At 40.9% G+C, this 15330-nt stretch overlaps 1 protein-coding gene across 2 annotated transcripts in view; it reads right to left on the bottom strand.

Annotated features, from left to right (window-relative positions):
* HINFP (histone H4 transcription factor) overlaps positions 1–13005 on the bottom strand; it is a 95616-nt gene extending 82611 nt beyond the window's left edge. The window contains exons 1-2 of one of the 2 annotated variants that reach the window (XM_085645908.1): positions 12742–13005; positions 11857–12009 (exon numbers count right to left, since the gene is read on the bottom strand). In XM_085645908.1, coding sequence (XP_085502034.1) covers positions 11857–12004 — 148 coding nt within the window. In that variant the 5' untranslated portion in view covers positions 12005–12009; positions 12742–13005. Of the gene's footprint in view, positions 1–11856; positions 12010–12553; positions 12693–12741 lie in introns of those variants that run through there. The other variant, XM_085645909.1, reaches the window with a different exon arrangement.
* Between the last annotated feature and the right edge of the window lie 2325 nt (positions 13006–15330).

Genomic DNA, 15330 nt, shown 5'->3' with positions numbered 1-15330 from the left:
CTTTTGTGAGGTGATACTACCCTACTGGTACCATTTATAAAGGAAGACTAAAGATGTGTGATCAGTTTTAAAATGTTCAACCCTCCCAACTCCCCCAAAGGAGCAAGCGCCTCCTGCTCAATTGTTGAATATCCCAGTAAGTCAAAGCCCTTGAGGTAAATGCCATAGTTATTTCCTTTAACCCGAGTAAACAAAGCACCCAAACCTAAGGCACTGGAATCAACAGTGATAATGCCCTATGCTGCATCTGAAAAAGGACTCAATGTAGCTGACCTCACAATGGCGTCTTTCCTTTTCTGAAAAGATTCGTCATGTTTCTGACACTAACAAAACAGGATTTTAAAAAACATTTTTGTTTAGAAAGTAACTTCAACAGAGCAACTAGTCTGACAAAGTTTTCAAAACACCATGAATAAAACTTAGACCCAAAAAAAGACTTCAGTTGTTCCTTACTGGTCACTTTGCATACTTCCTTAATAGCTATCATCAAGTCTTTCTTCAGGAAATGTTGTCTTCAGAAAACCAATGGCCAAAGTTTTCTACTTCCCTTGCCATAAAATGTACAGTTGTCTAACTGTAAAGTTATACCTTTCTCAGGGTATATTTTGTACTTTATCCAAGATCTGGTTAGGTTTCTCCACCTGATCAGCATACACCAGGATGTCACTCTGAAACGCCTCCATACCCTCAATATCACAAAACAATATAGATACACATTTATGAAACACAGAGGTTGCAGAGCAGTTAGTCATAATATGCTGTATGTGCTTTGGTCCTTCATTAATCTTCATGCTGGAATACTAACAATGTTGAGAAAAAACGCTTGGAGGAACTCCGGTATTGGAATTCCAAGCTCTGGCAGTTGAACAATAAGCCGGGCCTGTCAAGGAACTGTTCATGGTGTCTCTTGATAAGCTGCAATAAAAAAATTCTATATATCACATCAGCTTCCTGTGTGATGAAGGACTTAACACAGAGGCCAAATCAAATGGCATACTGGTGTAAAAAAAAAACCTTTAGAATGAAAAAGTGGCAGGATTCCTCCAATAGCTGATGGCAAGCAGGCTTAAGATCTAAGGTAAATGGCCAGTTTGACCTGGTGAGAAGATCCTGGGTGTCTGACGAGATGGCAACCTACTACATTCTGATTATTGATTTAAGGTTGTCACAGACCTTAAACATGCCGATTTGTTTTTCAGTCGAACAATGGGAATCTACTAGCTCAATCACTCCTACATTAGAAGCACCTTCTTTAACTCTGCCCTTCAACTTATGGTAGTACACATTCAAAAACGCTCAACCCCTTCCCGCGATCAGGGAGAAGACTGCTAAGCCAGTCGCAGTTTGCATGTAGTTCAGATGTGATCACTGCTGGAAGACATGAAGGAAACCTGCTCCTTAATCACCACTGTGTTCAGCAAACTGAGGTGTCCGTCAGGAGTTAGATATTAAATCTCTATTGAACTGAGAGGCAAAAAATCCCAGTAGACCAATAGCAAGAGAAGGTCGAGTTTGGTACGGATCTTAAGTCTCTTAATAGGCAGGAAACCAGTGGCGTTTCAAAACAGCATCTTGAAAGTGGTCTCTGAAGAAAGTAAATGGTCACCAAAATGTCAGAAGGGCAGCATCTAGAAAGCATGAAGCCTTCATAGTAGAGCTCACACACAAGGATGCAGGCAGATCGGCAGACACAAGCCAACATTAATAGAATATGGAGACAAACCTACACTGCAGTCTATGATTAAAACAGAACATGGACTGCTTGTATCGAACCAGGCTGGCATTCAAGGCTAAACAGACTGAAACAAGTAACTTGACATTACCACACCACCCTGCTTGCATGTAAAGAAAGGCTCGAAGAATAAGACTCAAATTAAACTTCCAAAGCTATGAAAGCGCAATTGTACTTCCTCTCGGCTCCAATGCCATGTTATCTTGCTCTACTCCCCTATTCCCAACTGGAGCTCTAAAGCAGTATGCAAGAGACGTTATTAATTACAGGTATAGAAAAAGGATAGCCTGGATGAATCATCAATCGACATCTACTTGAGTTTCACATAGTAGAAACACACATAGTGGGCATGTGTTTTAATTAGTGGACATCTGAAGGTGACCTCGCACAAGAGAAGATTATGTTGGCCTCATGAGTGTTAGGAATAAGTGTAGGAAATCCTTTAGATTAACTGCTGCCAAAATGACCCTACTTATTTGCCTTTACCCTTAATTTGTGCAGAACATCTTGTAGAAAAGCTAGCCATTGGATGAAGCACTTATTTGGCTCTTCGAGCATTCAGCTACACATGTCTTTCCAATATAGTACAAAATAATTCATGAAGATGCCTTCACAAAAAAAAAACATAACAATTTCACCCCTTGGGCTCAAAAAGCCTGCTCTGTATGGTTTTGATTTTCATGTCATGTGACTGGCATGGTGTCAATTTAGTTTGAATGCAAGGAGTGCAATAGTGGTGATGGTGTGGAGGACTACAGAACAGGAGAAACCAGATTCTGGAACAAGAGTTGCTCAAAAGTTGTTACCAAGAACATAATTCAGTGCAAGGAGTGCAGCAAACAGGCTGCCTAAAAACAGCTCTCTGTTTTTGTGACCATAACACAATTTACGTTAATTGTGTGTGGTAGCCATTCAGCAAATATTGAAAGGGCGAGTGAAATGATCTGTTAGGTAAGTGTTAACACTTTTGTCCTTTACAAAATATTAAATGAGGTAACTTCCACATAAAGGTGTGAGAAATTGTATCTATGCTGTGGAGATCTGTGACATGAAAGGAGATGAAAGAGACCATCTGGTTTGACAGTACGTTTATTGGTAGGAGCCCACAATCCGGAGCGCCTCACATACTAACTGCTCTGGAGTAACTGACTCCCACAGAACACAGAGCCTTCTACCATGCAAAGTCGTGTCAGCATAAAGAACCAAATAACAAAACATTCAGGCACCATATCCCTTTCCCATCACAAAACAATTCAAATGTAACAAAATCGTTAAATCTAGTAGGGGGGAATAATGGTTTGTTTGGAGGATCCACCACTCTAGATTTCTCTATTTCTTTAAACACTTTAAAAAAAAATCCATCTCTTGAGAATCCAACAGAAATTAATTATAAGAAGATGTCAGAATCAGAAATCCCTGAAGAATTAGTTGAATGCATGGTAAAGTCATCTGTAACATGATCTTGCTCCAATTCACCGAGATACCATCCCGTACCAGATTGTTACAGAAGGATGGCACCTGATCAGCATCAAACATATGAGTATTCAGAGAAACAGATTCAAAATCTTTTCCAGAACCCAAAATCTTTGCTTGGTCAAAAGAAATTTTGACTACGTTTCTAAAACTCCATGAACCCTTGGCTTTCAATAAAGCTGAAGCTTTGCTAACTTTTAGAACCATAACCGGTGGCGAAAATTTCTATTCACTCTTAGTCACTTTGAGCAGATTTTTAATTAAAACCCAATTGCCAGTATGAATAAAAGAAATTCTTAACCTTTCTGTGAATCACATTTTTCCTTAGGTTTGCGTTGTTTTTTACAAACCGTCTCGTAAAGCTTCCGTTTCTCCATTACTCAGTGCATGTTATGACATTAAGATAACAACAACAAAAGGTACACATTTATATTTTCGGTTCTCTTCATCTCAAAATGTTTAAATGGAGAAATATCAGTTGTGCTATGTAAAACTATAAGGGAACGCCCAAAGTTTCTATTAATATAGTCTCCAACATCCAAACCTGATTATAAAGTAGCCTGGACACCTTCTTTAAAAAAACACGGCTCCCTCTTTCAACCAATCGATTTGAAGATGGACTATATAATGCAATTTCAAATGTTTCACATCATGGAGTTATAAAAATTCACACATCCTTGAGGAGTCGAAAATGAGTGCCATTATCAGTAACAATGTACTTAGGCGGACCTTCTAATTTAAATATGTTTTCCAATAAGGTTTACAGTGTTATCAGTAGTAGTAGAATCTACGAATGAGTAATTAAACCACTTCGATTGATAGCCTATAAGAACAATCAAATACCTTATTTTACTGTGAAGTAAACTCTACCAACCAGAGAAGACCATATCTAACTTCTCCCAAAATAAGTCTGTAAAAAAGGAACTGGATTAAACTATTTTGCACCGACCCTTCAATGCTTATCAGAAAGTAAGCATTCTTTACACTTGTTAACCACATGTGCAACTTGGCTCTCTAAAGCTGGCCACCAAAAAAACTATTTGAGTTTCTTGCAAATGGCTGGTATGTTCCAGATGGCCTTTGTGTTTTCTCAAGCTCAGGAAGCACAAATAAATCATGACTCTTCAATAAATTGTTTACAATGGAGAGTTCAGATGCTACTTGAGCATAATAATGCAGCTTGCAATCAAGACATTGGTCTTTAGACCAACCTTTGACAGAATCCATTTGCTTCTTGTAACGTTATCATTACTGCTTGCTAAGACCTACTCATTTTCTTAAATTACATTTTTGGTGGTGTCCAATGCATCTACTAGTGCCATCATACATTCTCTGTCATCTAACGAATCTCCTGTTATATCAGCAGGAACAGAAATCTGAGGCAGGCAATCTGCTCTAATGTTTCTCCCTCCTGGAATATATTGAATATTCAAATTATATTCTTGTATCTTAGAGGACAATCAAACTAGCCTTGCAGTGGCTTACCCCATGTCACTTCCATCCAACAAATGAACCAATGGCTTGTGATCTGTGTTAATATCAAAGGCAGTACCCTACATAAAATTCTTGAATTTCTCAACTGACAATGCACAAGCCAATGCTTCCCATTCGATGGTGCTGTAATTCTGCTGCGCTTCTTGCAATGTCCCAGATGCAAACACCAAGGCACATTCTTTGTTATCAATATGCTGACACAAAACTGCACCCAACCCAGTAATACTAGTATCCACACTGACAACACTTCTCATGTCTAACAAAAGGATGTAATCCACATTTTCTTAACTTTTTCAGACACTTCATCCAACTCATGTGTCCAGTCAAACGTTGGTCCCATTTGTAAAGCACGCAAAGGATGAACAATAACAGCATATCTTTGCACAAAAACGCATCTAGTACTCACATAATCCTAGAAAATACTTAAGAACCTCTTTGTCTTTCGAAAAAGGTGCATTTTTAATTGCCTTCATCAAGCTAAATGTGGGTTTAATCCCATCACCACTCACAGTGTATCTTACATACTCTAACTGTCCCATAAAAAACTTGCACTTATTTGGTTTGAGAGTCATGCCTTTTGTTATTTTTATTAAATAAACCTAAATACTTCCTTCAGTAACGCCCGATGTTCATCAGCATCCTCAGTAAAAATCAAAATATCATCTGGAAAAGCTTGTACATTAGGGGTAACAAGCGCCATCTAAACGCAAACCTTTTTTCCCCCTTCTTCTATCCCTCCACTAGCCTTCTCAATCCAAATAACTGATTAATATCCACCACTCAAATTGCTTTCATATTTCACTATACTAATTCAACAGTAATCCTTTATGGGTTCCAGAGTAGCGCGCATGCCAAAAAAGCGCTTCAACACCCCACCAGGGGTAACAAGTGCTATATAAATGCAAACCTTTTTCCCCTCTTCTATCCCTCCGCTATCCTACTGAATCCAAATAACTGACTAACCTATCCAACACTCAAATAACTTTAATATTTCAATATACTAATTCAACAGTAATCCTTCTTGGTTTCCAGAGTAGCATGCTACTTGCCGAAAAAGCGTATTGACGCCTCGTCAGGGGTAGTAAGCACTATATAAATTCAATTACAATACAACATCACCAAACAAACAATCCATCATATGCTGAAAAACGCTTCCAGCCAAAGCTAACCCAAAAGGCAAATGTAAACATTTGTAAGAAACAAATGACATGACAAAATGAGTTTGTTCCTCAGACTTTTTGCTCAAAAGAATTTGATAACATGCAGAATGAAGATCTACTGATGAAAAATGTTTTGCTTCCCCGAGACTACTAAGAATGTCATGAATATGAGGCAAAGGATGACACTCCACTATGATGTTCTAGTTCAAAGAACAAAAGTCCACATGTAACCGAAGATTTCCAGGTTTCTTTTTGGTCAATACAATAAGGGAAACCAGTTCTGAGGATTCAGAAGGCACAATAATACCTTCCAACATAGACTGTTAAACCCTTTTTAGAAAATCATCCTTAACATTCGATATCGGTCTTACTTTGTGTGCGACAGAAATAGCATTTGGTTTCAACCTGATGGAATGTTCAAGATCCACAACAGAACCTACTTTGTTTACAAGCACGTCAGGAAAACTATTTATAATAGTGTCCAAAACATTTCTCGCCTTGTCAATTTGTATAGCCGAAATTGGAACATTACCCCCCCAAAAAAACATTGAAAAGTCATTTCCAGGCCTCAACAATAAACCAAGCCTAGCTTGAACATGCCAACCTATAATATCTCTTACCCTATTATCTACATTATAAAATGGTCCTGCATAAACATTCCAAATCACTTTCAAAATAACCAACCGTGTCAATTTCTAATTCACCAAACACTTTGTGATTAAGGTCTGTAGACTTGCACTTAGTGTCAATGGGATTCCAATTCTTGTAAAATGTTTTCTGAAACAATAGTTACTGGAAATACTCAATCTGCCATGACAACACCGCATTCTTAACATGTCACAAAATGGTCCATTTGACAATTTTTTTAAATCAGAAACAGAATCAATTTTAATTGTGTGGATAACATAATTCATTGTTCCAAGCACTCCGTATCAGTAGCTATACTATTAAATTTTAATTGAGGATGACGTCAATCTACAGAAGTTTTCAAAACTACCGCATTTCTTACAATTACTACAAAGTTTACAGTGCTGGACAGTTAGGGTTGTTGCGAAGATGAGTTTTTGAATCCGATCTGAAGCAGGTTTTTAAGCATTAAAAGTCAGAAATTCGTTTTTTGTATTAACAGATGATACCATAGTACTTTCAGGAACTATACAGACAGGTGATGCATCTTTTGATGCAAGGGCTTGCGACGAAACTAAAGATCTTTCTATGCTCTTTGCTAAATCCACCACATCTTGAAGAGATGGATTTCTACAGTATAACAAGCTTTCCTTAATTTTGACTAGCAGTTAAACACAAACTGATCTCTTATGTAGATGTCGCATCTAGAAGTAAATTCACATTTTGTCAGCCACAATGAACTCTTCCACAGTTTCATCACTTCCTTGCTTCCCCTTAAAGGACCCGAGAGGTTCTACTAAAATACTGGGTTCAACTGAAAACTGTTTTGCCATTCTATTTTTGCCTCAATATTCTCATCCCATACAACAAACGGTCAATAACTTCTTGACCAGCACTGCCAAGATTGTTGAACAAAAGGGCAGCTTTTCTTTAAAGATCATATTTCATGGTATCAATCACTATCAAGTAATTTTAAAAAATGTGACGCCACGATTTCCACTCAATTGAAGGTTTTCCACAAATAAGTAAAAATGGTGGCGGCAGCATGACTTGTGTGGAACTCATGTTGAGTAAGCTGCTACTTTCTAATGTATATGTTTAATATAACTTGTATACAAAAGGATATCTAATGTAAAAATCACTGTTAGTGTATAGCTCAGTTACAAATGGAGGCTCACACAAACACAAAGAAAAATATGGCAGCTTGAAACGTTCTGTCACTTTGCTCCCTGATAGTTATTGGGCAAAGCAAAACAGTGCTCACATTGCGCTGACCTCATATGCTAAATCGTGGTTAGGGCCACAAGCGAAAGCTCATGTGCTGCTGCGCACAAGACTAAACGGTATGTTGCATGCACCTACTCCAAATTTGTTGTTCGCATCCACTTTAAATCCGCTGCACCCCTCAGAATCAGCGCTCAAAATGACAGTTTCAATACTGAAGAAATAGCTAAATCCGACGATGTTGAGCGTTGTGAACTCAAGCATAGAACTCCGTGGAGACGTCTCCTTCAATCTTGTGGGCTCCCAGCCAGGAAAAAGGATACTGAAGACCACACTTTTCTTTATCGCCGATATGGGACATGAAAGGAGATCCAAGAGAACATCTAGTTTGAAGCTAATTTTACAAGCTGAAGTCCACAGTCAGGAGCGCCACACATGCGAGCAGCTCTAGTGTAACTAACCCCCACAGAAAATGGATGAAGACAGTACACCAGAGCACAAAGAACATTCTACCACGCAAGATAGTGTGAACATGAAGAACCAAATAACATAATAATGTACATGCCACAATATCAGGGCTTCTCTTTCCAACTTCTCTCCAATTCAAGCAAATATTTACATCTACAATTATATTGGCAGATTCTGCTTCACAGGTTTGTTTGTGTTGCTAAGTCCCAGAGATGGTTTATCACCATATTAATGGAAGGATGATTGTAATACAAAGTTTTTTGTGACAACAGTATCAACACATTAAGTATTGAAAGAGGCTCTGTTTACATGGTTGGACAGGGGGCTAGCAGGCCGCGTTGGTAGGCAATTGCCACTTCTCTTTATTAGCGAAGAGGATGCAGATTGTGGAGTCGGGAGATGAAAACCTTTAGTGTAATTGTAATGTCCAGTAAGAACAATGTTTCTGTACTGAACATGCATCACAGATTACGGCTAACAAAGTCCTGCTGATGTTGCAGTTCAGCACATCAAAACTTTAATAAGCACAGCCTAATAAATGGAATGGGGTCATGGAGTACCTCAGGGATCCTCACTATAACCGCACCTGTTCAACTTGTATCTACTCCCTCTAATCTTGCCCTTAAGAGAAAGAAATGTGAGCACATACAATTATGCAGATGACCCACAACTAATATTCTCCATCGACAACACAGCCAATTCTAGGTCTGAATTCCAAGCCACCATGCTGCACCTCCACAACTGGATGAACAGCAATCACTAAGTTAAACCCGGACAAAACCGAGACGATCTTGATAGGAGGTGCTCGAAATCCGTGGAGCTCACACTTATGCCCAGTTGAGCTGGGCTCCCCCCCCTATCCCATCCTCCACAGCTAAAAGCCTCGGGGTCACAATCAACTGCGACCTATCCATGAAGTCCCAGATCGGGGACGGTAATCTCTAGCAGTTTCTTTCAGTTGCAGAAGATAAGAAAAATCAGCAGTCTTCTTACTAGGAAAGCACTGGTGCAGGGAGCTCTAGCTCTGGTCATTTGCCACATAGACTAGGCTAAGTCACTGCAATTTGGTCTGCCGCTATACCTAGTCAAAAGACTGCAACTTGTGCAGACCCAGGCCGCACAACTGATTTTTCATCAGCCTAAATGGCAACATGCTTCCCCTCTTATGAGGAAACTACATTGACTCCCCAAATCACAACCCTGGGCCTTCAAAATCGGGTGCCTCATTTTCAAATCCTTGCATGGCACTTGCCCGAAATTTGTCTCCTAAGTTATTCAGACACACATACCCACCCGCAATCTGCGCTCAACCCAAATAAACCTGGTCATACCGTCCTATAAATCGAGGTGGCTAGTCGGCAGCAGATTTGCGGTGCTGGCTCCCCGTTTCTGGAACGCCCCTTTACATCAGATCCTGCACAGACCACCCAAGATTCAGGAAACTCCTTAAGACATGGCTGTTCTTGGCAGTTAGTCATGTGCGCAGGATGGTGGAAAACATGTCCTTCCAGGCATGGAGAGAGGGTGGCTGCATGGTGTTGGCAGATATATATAATAAAGACACCTACCTTACGTTTGAGCAGGCGTGTGAGGGTTTTGGCCTGGGAAAGGGGCAGTATCTTCAATATGCTGGCCTGATGGAAGTGGCTAAGGAGGCATGACCCGTGTATCCAGCTATGCCCAAGACCATGGAGACCTTGGACGTACTGCTAACATGCGGAGGTGGGCGCAGATTGGTGTCTCTGTTGTACAAGGTCATGAGGGCAGACTCAGGGTCTTCGGCTCTTAGGGCGTGGGATGCATGGAACGTAAATTTGCAGACGCCGTTGCTGGAGAAGGATTGGGTGAGAGTATGTATGCTTACGCGCAAGGTGTCTTGCAATGCCAGTTGAATTTGCTGCACTATAATTTCTTGCAACGGGTGTATATCACCCCAGAAAGGCTTCACCGTATCGATCAATCCCGTTTGCATGACGGTCCTAGATTTCATGGAGTTCCTGCGGGATTCATGCATCTGGCGTGGGAATGTCCGGAAGTTCATCAATATTGGCTTAAAGTTGTAGTGCGCCTCCGTAAGAGGGTGAAAACCGCGCTCGAAGCTACGCCTGCGCAGTGCATTCTAGGTTTGGTACCGCAACGAAAGAAGAGGAAAATGGCCAACAAGTTAATGCAGCTAGCGCTGGTACTGGCTAAACGGAGGGTTGCCATCTGCTGTATGGGTGAACGGGCCCCCTCTTTTGTGAATTGGATGAAAGATGTGGGAGAGTGGTCATTGGCGGAGGAACTGCATGTTAAGGCCTGCTGTTAAGGATGGGAAGTTGGAAGAGGACATAGCAAGTTGGAGAGAGGCATGCAGAGAATTGTTGAGTCCAGAGGGATTGGGCAGTGAACAGACCAGTGAGTCTGATTGATGAAGACAATAGTATGTAACTGTTGGTGCCTGTGTCAACACCTGTTTTTTACATGATGTTGAAGTTACGAAAAGTGTAAAATGTATCTTACTGTACTAAGGGCCTGGGACTCTAATGCGTATAATGAAAATAAGCTGATGTATGTTGTCTCGAAGGATTCTGTATACGACTGCTCAGGTTGCTGTGAAAAATTTATAAATAAACTCTTTAAAAAATATAATAAAAAAATTTTTTTTTAAAAAAAACACATGGCTGTTCACCCAGGGATATGAATAACTCACCAGGACTCAGGCTATTCCTTTATATATAGCGCCAAGAAACCAACTGGTGCATGCGCGCTCTACAAATAACTTTAACAACACACAAAACATGGAGAAACACCAGTGCAATTGAGTACCCTGCTGAGAGGACAACAGTGTACGAATCCAGCTTCTGTTTTTGCTTGCCCTTGAAACGTAGCCCAATCTTCCTAGAGTTAACCTCCCGTCTTTCAAGTTTCTCAACCAAAGCAGTTTTTAAAAGTTAAAGACCCACTCAAAGAGATAATGAAAGCCCAAAATCACAGCAACATGTGAACATGCATTTCCTCTTCTGTATTCGATACCGCTTGTGCAACAGAGCAAAAAGGGTTGAGGTGATTGCAGGGATGCTGGCCACAAATGTGTCATGCAATTGTGTGTGCATGTAGATGACAAACTGTCTCTTGCCAATCTGTATTTGCTAAGTCCAAAATCAAATGTTTCTGCGTTAGGCACTTGCTATTGTCTAAATCTGTGGAGAAGGAACAGAACGTTTGTTAGACATCAGTGTGCTGAAACTCATTTCTGGTTGGGTGGCTCCGACCTCAGAAAAGTCTGTAAAATGTGGCTATTGAGTAAGGACTACTTATCTACTTTCAGCTTAGCCAAGCCAACCTCACAAACTGTATACATTAAGACTTAGTTCCTCTCAAAGCTTGCTAACACAATGCCAGAAAGAAACGGACCGTGCTATATACAAGTGTCTTTTGGTAGTATTCCATTGACTGAATAACTCGAGAGAAGTCTAATTAACAGCTTACCAGGGAGCGGATCTAAATAACCACAGAGACAGCAGCAATCAGTACAAAACATAGCTCAAATTCTACAACTCTAAAAATATTTTTTAGTAGGATCCTAAAATGAGTCACATATTTAACTGGAGATTTCACTTAAGGGCCACGTTAGAGGAGCCTGGCCATCCCCGTCCCTTCAATCTTATGGTGAAGTCTAGCTCCTAAATAACTTACCGTGGGCCTCCATGTCTTCCTCGTTCGCAAAGTGCTGCTGTAGATGCTCCCACGCGTGTCTACAGAAGTCATCCATGTTACTGGTAATGTACTTACACTGGCCCCACTCACACTGCATCTGGACCGCCTTCTCCTTCCCAAACGTCATGGTCACTGCCATGAAAGAATACAAAGGTAGAACACACTTCAGTGAACGAAAGCCAAGGTCACACTCGACAAGGTGAATGTGGACTTTAAAACTTAGCTACCCCAGCCACAAACTCCTATAGAGTCCCACCTCCCTCTGGGATGCAGTGATGAGTCAGAGAGCACACAACATGGGGTACACCCGAAACTAAGTTTTCAATTGAAACTTGACTGTACGGACACTTGTGGAGGGGCGTGGGGTCTACAAATGTGGCCCAAAAAGTGAGTAGGCGCTCAAAAGATGGATGAAGAAAGGCTTGCTAGGGAGAACTCGCCTCACAGATACAGGAGACTGACCCATAACCTGGGTTAGTGCAGGCATAGGCTTTTGAAAAATATGGGTGCCCCAAAGGCTGAGCAAGCACACCAACAGGAAGTTATACAGAAATAAACAACTGTATGAACACATTCTTGAGGCCGCAGGGACATGTTAGGTACAAGCTCCTTCCTCACACATGCATCGGAGGTTAGGCATGCACCCGAGGTATTACTTGTAAGTTAATTCTCTTACCCTGTGGGTAAAGGCTTTCAGCTGCGTAACCTGCACCCCAGAAGTGACTTGTCTGTATTCACTAACTTGCGAAGAGGTGGGCTACTCGCAACATGTACCAATCAAAAAGGTGGATGCACAAAGAACTCAGGAATCAAAACACAAACTGCACCACAAAGGCCCAGCAACCTGTTGACTTCCTACTTCACCTGAGTTCGTGTGCTTTGCTGCCTGCAGACGCCTTGTGCGGAGAGTTGGCACTGTCTTGTGCGATTACCCACTGGGTGCCAAAGTAAAACAACACGGGAAAACGCTAGCTCCCGCTTCCAGCGGCAGCCACAACCTAAAAAAAAAACCTTCCAAAACCTTAATCTGCATGAACCAATCGGAATAGACATTTATAAAGACAGATAGGGAACGAAGAGTGTCTAGCAGGGGTTGGGTGGCTGTTCCGGCCCACAACATATGTAATTGGTTAGTCTAGAGAAAAGCCAGCCCCTAGTTAAAAAAAAAAACAGCAGCAAGTTGACAGCTCGCGGAAGTGTAGTCTCAGCTACCCCGGAAGTATGGCGAACGAGTGCTCAGAGTGTTTACTGAAAGCTAGAGCGCTGACTCGATCGTCGTAATGTGGCAGCTTTGACGCCTTGTTGGAGGACTCAACGAGCCTTAGTATCCTCTTCATTCTTTTAAACACAGAAGGAATGTGAAATATCCTAGGTAATACGAAGGAAAATTACAGTTGTAATAAGAACACGTGGGCGAGGAGTGCGCTTTGTAATTCAGATTTGAAAATTTTACATTTTACAAAGCTATCTTCGTACTTACGTTATTAACCCCACAACCCATTCATTTTCTACCGCCTCTTCTTTAACTGCCAGGTACCCAGGTCCTTGTGTGTTGTGCCGTGCCAGATCAGGGTTTTCTTTGAATTCTGGGACCTGTAGTCTTTGTTTAATTTCCTAAACGGGACCTCAAATCCCAAGATTCAAATGAAAAAAAAATCCTGGACTGTAGTAGCACATCACGGATAGACCTGCAGAATATGGCAGCTATGCTCTTCGAATCCCATACCTCCACCCTTGTTCCCTCTATTTGCTATTTTATCCTACACACCATATAACATCCCCAATTGGCTTTGCCTTCACATGGCTGTTAAGTTTTCTGACTGTCTATGCCTGACATTTCCATGTTTTCAGTGTGCATGTGTGACATTTCAATCTTTTATTTATGACATTTCATCATGATTCGACCAAGGCAGTTATATCCATTCAGTTAAAATAGTTTCAGAAAATCGCCTCTTTTGAGGAATTTAATAGTATAAAAAATGTAACATTTCCTATCTTTCGCGCCTGAAATTTTTACATTTATCAAGGACACGAAGGTGAGTATTTTGGCTACTCTTTCCATTGCTATTATTCAGCATCCAGTACAAAGTACAAAAGAAAATAACAACTCCCAAGAAAAATCGTGAGTAAAAATTACAAAACACATGACGTCCAAAAAAATTCAATGTGCATTTAGTCCATAACGTTGCCTCAATCCGCCATATCCGCCTCTTCCTTTTGGTACGCAGTGTAGCGAACCAAACACAATCTCATTCTTGAATTTTTAACCTCAGACCCTGTTGAAAAAAATATTACCCATAATACTAATCATAACATAATACACAAACATCCTACAAATCAAAGCATGGGATCCGATGACTTAGCATCACATTAAAGTAATACTTATCATTATAAAAACAAACTCAACTACGTAACAAAAAATCTCAAGTAAATAATACAATCTAAATTTTATGTAATTGTAATGGGCAGAATAATCCTCACTGTCCTTAACAGAATAACAACTTTCAGATATGAAAGCTAGGAAATTATGCATTCTATGACATAACTGACCACAAGGATTATGCCAGTTGAAAGCTTTGATACTACCTATAATGCCATAGATGGCACTGGTTTGAAACAGAATCTTTTGAAGCTGGATTCTGGAGACCAGTCTGCTGCTCTCATGACTTCATCCAAACGAACACAAGTCAAAAGAGATTTAGACACCCTGGCCCCTCTACAAAATGAAACAAACACAATAAAATGATGGACGGAGCGCTGAAACTTTCTGGGCATACCCTGCAAACTTAGGGTGAATAAAGCACAATAAGATGATAGACGGAGCTTTGAAACTTTTCAGACACCACCCCAGTCACTATTAGATCTGGGTTAAATCCATCATCATTTTTATTGTTTCTGCTTTGTTCGCCCTAAGTTGGCAAGGTATACCCGGACGTGGGGCCCTTGCTCACTTTGCCACTGGAGTCAAGCTAGCCTGGCTGATGAGGGGTGTTACCCCGAAACTGGTCCCAGGATCACTGCTTAATTTGAGCCAGTGGTTTCTGGTGCTCGGCACTGGCACTTAATTGTTAACACTGGCGCTTGTGACATTCTGCCACAAGGTGGGACTGTTTGAGATGACCACAACAACAGTCAATTATTAATTCAATGTACATAAAAAAATACTATTACCTGCCGCCTAACCCATCGTTTATAGCTTTAGGGGCCTGGAATACTCTGAAGTGTCATACTTGTAGGAATGTGATGGTTATTAGCTGTGTTTGTACTGTCATTGGCAGCACAGCCAACGGCAATGAGTGGTGCAAGCTTCAGTGGCCTCCGCACAAGAGCCCTGGCACCTATCTGTTTACAAATTAGGCACTGCCCAGGATGCTGGTTTCTGGTCCAGGGAGAACCTGACCTGGCAGTTCAGGCTGGACTGTTCCCATGAAAAGCAGGTTCAAGACTGATTTG

The sequence above is a fragment of the Triturus cristatus genome, chromosome 3_1 (genome assembly GCF_964204655.1).
Source record: "Triturus cristatus chromosome 3_1, aTriCri1.1, whole genome shotgun sequence".
Lineage (NCBI taxonomy): Eukaryota > Metazoa > Chordata > Amphibia > Caudata > Salamandridae > Triturus > Triturus cristatus.
This window is presented reverse-complemented; position numbering and strand designations above follow the sequence as displayed.